The sequence below is a fragment of the Spinacia oleracea genome, chromosome 4, assembly GCF_020520425.1.
Source record: "Spinacia oleracea cultivar Varoflay chromosome 4, BTI_SOV_V1, whole genome shotgun sequence".
In the NCBI taxonomy this organism is placed as follows: Eukaryota; Viridiplantae; Streptophyta; class Magnoliopsida; order Caryophyllales; family Amaranthaceae; genus Spinacia; species Spinacia oleracea.
The window spans coordinates 8,233,817-8,240,945 of NC_079490.1; the positions used below are offsets into that span (position 1 = coordinate 8,233,817).

General features: G+C 37.5%; 1 protein-coding gene across 1 annotated transcript in view; it reads left to right on the plus strand.

The window, feature by feature from the left end:
• Positions 1-5,194: 5,194 nt before the first annotated feature.
• The window catches only part of LOC110801030 (uncharacterized), a 5,290-nt gene continuing 3,355 nt past the window's right edge, over positions 5,195-7,129 (plus strand). Inside the window, exon 1 of the mRNA XM_056827657.1 lies at positions 5,195-5,957. Within this exon, the coding sequence (XP_056683635.1) occupies positions 5,281-5,957 (677 nt within the window). The 5' untranslated portion in view covers positions 5,195-5,280. The remainder of the gene's footprint in view (positions 5,958-7,129) is intronic.

Consider the following 7,129-nt stretch of genomic DNA (forward strand, 5'->3'; position numbering starts at 1 on the left):
GAAGCCATGTTTAAAACCCTAAATAAATTGTTGGAAATCAGACATAGCTAACCAAATCCATTGTCTTAAAGGAAGGATAGAATAAGTTCTTAATTATATAATTTGTCGAGAGCTAAATTTTTAACTATGCTAAAATTGTGGAACTCTAAGCTACTACACTCAGTTTAAGGACATATAATGAGGCATATAACCAAACATCTTTGGCTTAATTCATATTATTCAAATTCGACTAAAGCCACCATTTCACACAGTCAATTAGAAATTTGCAGAACCTCAGAAAAGAAAAAACCTAACTTTGTAGTTGAAATTGAATTTGAAAAATTCAGAAAAAAAACCTAACTTTGTAACAACAATTACAAATTAAAATCGCAAATCGAAAATCCCACATGAAAATAACAATTACTAATTTCGCAGAACACACAAACTTAGCCGCAATTCTCCATTTTCCGATTTATTACCTAGATTGCGTTTACACCCACGAAACTTTTAACCAATCTGAAATCCTAATTCCCCTCAAATCCTCCCGAAGAACGATCCCTAAAAACCCTAATCTCACAAAACATAACCGTGCAAGTAAAAAACCTTAAATTCCGTGAAATCCAGAACAAATAAGAAAAAAAGGCAACACAATTGCAACTAAATCAACATGAACTTAATTCAAATGAAATCAACAAAACATCACAAAATCGGATATTGAAACTAAAAAATTACAGACCTGGAAAAGGTTCTTCCATTTTGGATCTGCGAGAGTGTAGCTTGCTGAACTCTGGATGCTCGCTTCCAGGTTCTTTCAAGTAATGAGGCGCCATTATCGCAGATTATTTTCTCAATCGGGTTTCCAGATCTAGAGGGGAAGTGCAGAGGAAGAGATGGAAGGAAAAGCTCTGGGTTTCACTTTTTTTTCTAATGGAACAAGTTTGTTGGAAGATGTGAAAGAAGGAAACGAAAGAGACCCGGTATCAAATAAGGGCTCTCCTGCTTTTCTCGTAAATTGGCTTTGTGGGCCCAGGGTACACAGGAGACCCGTTATCTAAACTAACGGGTCTCACATTTTCCCTTTTGATTTTCTGTACGAAAAATGTGGGCCCTTTGATAAATTAGAGACCCGTTATTTAAAATAAGGGGTCTCTCGTTTTTTCCATCTTATTTTTCGCAGATAATTGTGGGTAATTTCTGTAATTAGAGACCCGTTATCTTTAATATTGGGTTTCTTATATTAAAGAGACCCGTTATCTCAACCAATGGATCTTTTCTTAAGGGTCCCTTTGCCCATTTTTGTAGTAGTGAGCGAAGTTGACGGTGTGACTCATGTGAGTGATTTAATCGACTTGCATTGTATGGAGTGGAATGTAGAGATGATTGCTCGCATCTTTAATGAACGAGATCAACGATGCATCATGTCCACCCCCTCAGTTGGCGAGGTCCCAATGATACCCTAACTTAGGCCTATTCAAATGACGTTATGTACTCGGTTATGACGTCTTACATGTTAGGGAAAGGCTGCAATTTTGACTTACTTCACCCAACTTGAGGGGTAATATGGGGGCTTGATGTTTCGCCCAAAGTACGACATTGTTTGTGAAGGATGTGTACAGGTACTTTGTCAACCCGAGGCTTGCTCCATGATCGTCATATTATAGAGGAAGCTTGTTGTCCATGATGCAATGGAGAAGAGACGACATCCCACATAATCTTCCAATTTCATCGTGTTACTGAGTTGTGGCAAGAGAGTGGCTGTCTTGAGCTAGTGCGGGATGTGCATTCGTGCAACTTGAGCGACCTTATAGCACGCTGGAAGGAAATAAATGGGAAGCCGAGGCAACGTGCGGGCTACCTACTGTGGTGCATATGGACAGAGCGTAACCTATAGGTCTTACGAAGGTAAGACGACCACCAACGCTATAATCATGGATAGAGTGAGTAGACTAGTAGAGGATCATGGAAAGTATAGTGCGCAGATTTACATCAGGCCTGAAGGGGCTAAGACTTTGAGTGCTAGAGTGTGGTAAGCTCCTCCTATTGGGGTTGTTAAAATAAATGCGGATGCGTCTCTTCGGAGGAGGGGTGGATTGGATTAGGTGTTGTAGCTAGGAGGCATAATGGTAGCGTTATTTTCGCTGCAACCAGGAGATTGAGGGCGACATGGCTAGTTGAAGTAGCCGAGGGCAAGACCATAATGTTGACGATCAAACTGGGCAAGAGGTATGGTCTCAAGGATATAATTGTGGATCAAATTGCCAGATGGTCGTGTCCCGCCTTTCAAGTGCAATCATCTATTTATCTGATCTAGACACCGTATTGGAGGATATAATTTCTTTGAGTAGTTTCTTTGATTTTGTCACTTGGTCTCATGTACGAAGGGATGAAAATGTTGTCGCCCATCACCTTGCTAAGCTAGTAGCCTAGTACCACTTGGTGTTGAACAAGTGTGGGAGAATCATTGTCCTACGAAGATCTTCTCGTATGTACTCATGAACTCTTTGTCCCTTGATTAATATACCAATTTACGTTCACCCTCAAAAAAATTAAAAAAAATTCCAGTTAAATACATTATAAAAAAACTAGTCAAATAATTTTAAAATACACGTGCATGCAAGGGACCTGATCTTGTACTCTCTCCATCTCTTTTTGTTCTTTACGTTTTCCTTTTTGGGTGACCCAAAATGTTATTTACATTTCTTTTTACATTATCACATAAATGCTTTAATTGTCTATCAAAATTTATGTCCAATTATTATTTTAACCAATTAAATTTATTTGCTCATTTAATCTCTCACACTTTTCCATTGAGACAATAAAATTTTCTCATTTTCAAAATTTTGGTAAAAGTAAAAACATTATAGATAAACGTAATTCGCCTTGTTTAAATAAAAGAATAGAGGAATGTCAATGAAAATTAATTAATCGTTAAAACGCGTGCAAAATACCAAACGTAAACAAAATAAAAGGGTATAATTATTTAGACACTAGATTTTAGCCGGTGCGATGCACGGATTTTATAAAATTGCTAAATTAAAATAAAATACCAACGGCTATGTTTTATATATTGGATTAAATTATTATTTTTTATTTTAGACTAATTGTTAGAGTGTTTGATTTTGGATGAAGTTGTATTTGCGTAATATTAGTAATTAATTAATAAACATATCTACATGTCACCTAATTATTTATCTACATGACACTCGACTTTTTTAATTCAAAAATAATTCCGATATCTTATTTTTCATTGGCCGAAACCATTAGATTTTTTACGTGGCGCTCTAATATTCGATTCGTGTTTGATTTTGGATTGAATTTTATTTTAGATTAGTGTTTGATTTTAATTGGATGAATTTTTAGATTTTTTTTTTTAATTATTAGAGTGTTTGATTTTGGATAGAGTTGTATATATTAGTAATTAAAATATCCATGTGACACCTAATTAATTATCTACGCAGCATTCAATTTTTTTAATTCAAAAATAAATTAGAAATCTTATTTTTCATTGGCCGAAACCATTAGTAATCCTAGGTGGCGCTCTAATAATTTTAGCCCGTGCGATGCATATATTCTATTTAATTGTTATGTTTAAATAGAACTCCTATGTATATACCGATTTTATATATTAGATTAGATTAGTTTTTTTTATTTTGCATTGAATTTTATTTTAAATTTATTTTTTTAATTATGAGCGTTGTTTGTTTTTGGATGAAATTGTACATGCGTTATTATTAATAATTAATTAATAAAAATATCTACGTGACACTTAATTATTTATCTATGTGGCACTCAACTTTTTTAATTCAAAATTAATTTTGAAATCTTATTTTTCATTGGCCGAAACCATTAATTTCCTACGCGGCGCTCTAATATTGGATTAATGTTTGATTTTAAATTGAATTTTATTTATTTTATTTTAGATTAGTATTTGATTTTGGATGAATTTTATTTTAGATTTATTTTTTAATTATATTATTAGAGTGTTTGATTTTCGATGGAGTTGTATATATTAGTAATTAATTAATTAAAATATCTACGTGGCACCCAATTAATTATCTACGTGGCAAACGATTTTTTAAATTCAAAAATAAATTAGAAATCTTATTTTTCATTCGTCGAAACCATTAGTAATCCTAGGTGGTGCTATAATATTTCAGCAACTATGCTTCCTTTATATATATAATATATATACTACCTCCGTTCCACAATGATGTTCCAATTTTTTTTTTCACGTTTGCCAACGCACGTTTTGTGTCGTATTTATCTATAGTTACACAATGTTAAAAATTATAAAATTTTGATATTCTTAAAGTGTTCATGTAGACGAATCAAACAAGATCCCACGTGAATATGTTTTTTCTAATGTGGTGGAAATAATTTAGAAGATTCTCTTCTACTGTGAATAGTGTCAAAAACCTCAATTGGAACATCATTATGGAACGGAGGGAGTATATTATGAAGTATTAGATATTAGATTTTCAAGACCCGTTTCTAGTTGAACCACCCCAAAAAATTCTAAAACTCTTCCGTCCTCGACCTCCCTACAGAACACCGCCTTTGCGTGGTTTTTACAAACCTTTACTTCTCCGGCGACTGCATATTCTTCCTCGCATCATCCTTTTCGCCTGGTATCACTCTCTCTTTCTCTGTCTCTCTCTATTTAGATTTGTCTATTGTATTCTTTCTGCAATTTCTTCTGTATCTGCGCTACTCTTTTCAATTTTCATTTGCTTTTGAATTTCGTGATTGTTCCATGTGAACTATTTTCCGTAGTTTGCTTCTCTTATTAATTTCTGTTCTTACTGTTTACTAATCAACTGCAACCATATTCTTTCTTGAGATAAATTAGAAAATAGAAGCTTGGTGTTCATAAAATCATTCACCGTGATTTGGCTGATTATATGATGGGGTTGGTCTTGATGTGTTTTAACATTACTATGTTTGACTATTGATTGAAATTTCAGGTTAGACTTATCGTATATTGGGTTTTGAGATGATTTTCTAGTCACTGTGAAGTAAGGAGTAAAGCTAGGGTTTTTTTGTTTCGATATTGTCAATACTGTTTATTAATCAATTGGAATCATTATGTAGAACTTGAGATAAAGTCGAAAGTAGAAGCTTGTTGTTCATATAATCATCCACTGTAATTTGGCTGATTATGAATGGGTTGATGTTGATGTGTTTTAACATGTAATTGTTGATTGAAATTGCAGGTTAGGATTATCGTAGATTGATTTCTGAGACAATTTTTTAGTCAATTGGAAGTAAGGAAGAGAGCTAGGGTTTTCAGTTCGATTAGATATGGCGTCGTTAGACCCAGAGATTGCTAAGACTCAGGAGGAGAGGAAGAAGATGGAGCAGGAGCTGGCCTCTCTTTCGTCTCTTAACTATGATACCGAGCTTTATGGGAATAATGCAAGGGAGGATTATGTTCAGTCGATTCCTGTGGATGACGATGAAGATAATGCTGATGTTATGGACAATGAGGTGGCCCGTAAATTGGCCTCCTATACGGCTCCCAAGTCTCTTTTAAAGGAAATGCCGGGTGCTGGGGATGACTATGATGATGGGTTGAGGAAGCCACAGAGGATTATTGACCGTGAGGATGATTACCGTCGAAGGAGGCTTGATCGGGTCATTTCTCCTGCAAGGCATGATGCTTTTGCGATGGGGGATAAGACCCCGGATGTTGGTTCAAGGACTTATGCAGAAGTGATGAGGGAGGAGGCATTGAAGAGGGAGAAGGAGGAAACATTGAGGTTAATTGCTAAGAAGATGAAGGAGGAGGAGGAGCAGAAGAAGAATATGGGTGAGGAGAAAGGGGCTGGTGGTGATGTTGCTGCTCAAGCTCAGTCTTCACAGAAGAGGAGAAATAGGTGGGACAAAGCACAGGATAAGGAACCTGATGAGAGCATAGCAAAGAAGGCTAAATCTTCCTCGGATTGGGATATGGCTGATTCTACCCCTGGTATTGGAAGGTGGGATGCCACTCCGACTCCAGGGAGACTTGGCGATGCAACACCTTCTGCTCGAAGGAATAGGTGGGATGAGACACCGACACCTGGCCGTTCAAATGATTCTGATGCTACACCAACAGCTGGTGGGGTCACTCCTGGTGCTACTCCAGCTGGGACATGGGATGCCACTCCAAAAATCACAGGTATGGCAACGCCAACACCGAAGCGACAGAGATCAAGGTGGGATGAGACTCCAGCTACCATGGAGAGTGCAACACCCATGGCTGGGGCAACCCCTTCTGGGTCTATGACCCCTGGTGTGACACCTGTTGGTGGGGCAGATATGGCTACACCTACTCCTAATTTGCGGGGTCCTATTACTCCTGAACAGTATAACTTGATGAAGTGGGAGAAGGATATTGAGGACAGGAACAGACCTTTGACTGATGAAGAACTTGATTCCATGTTCCCACCTGAAGGTTATAAGATCTTGGATCCTCCAAATTCATATGTGCCCATTAGGACTCCAGCTAGGAAGCTCCTTGCCACACCCACTCCAATGGGGACCCCGCTTTATCAAATACCAGTTGAAGACAGGGGCCAGCAGTTTGATGTTGGGAAGGAGCCTGCTAATGGGTTGCCATTCATGAAACCAGAGGATTATCAGATTTTCGGGAAGTTATTGAATGAAGAAAATGAGGATGAGCTATCACCTGAGGAACAGAAGGAAAGAAAGATTATGAAGCTGCTACTTAAGGTGAAAAATGGTACCCCTCCTCAGAGAAAGACTGCATTACGGCAACTCACGGACAAGGCCAGAGAATTTGGTGCTGGTCTATTGTTCAACCAGATTTTGCCTTTGCTTATGCAGCCAACGTTGGAGGACCAAGAACGGCATCTTCTAGTGAAAGTTATCGACAGGGTGTTATACAAGCTTGATGAGTTGGTTCGACCTTTCGTGCACAAGATTCTTGTTGTTATTGAGCCACTCTTAATTGACGAAGACTACTATGCTCGGGTTGAGGGGAGAGAAATTATTTCAAACTTGAGCAAAGCTGCTGGATTGGCCACTATGATTGCTGCCATGAGACCAGATATTGACAATATCGATGAGTATGTGAGGAATACGACTGCAAGGGCTTTTAGTGTTGTGGCTTCAGCCCTAGGTATTCCTGCCCTGCTGCCGTTTTTGA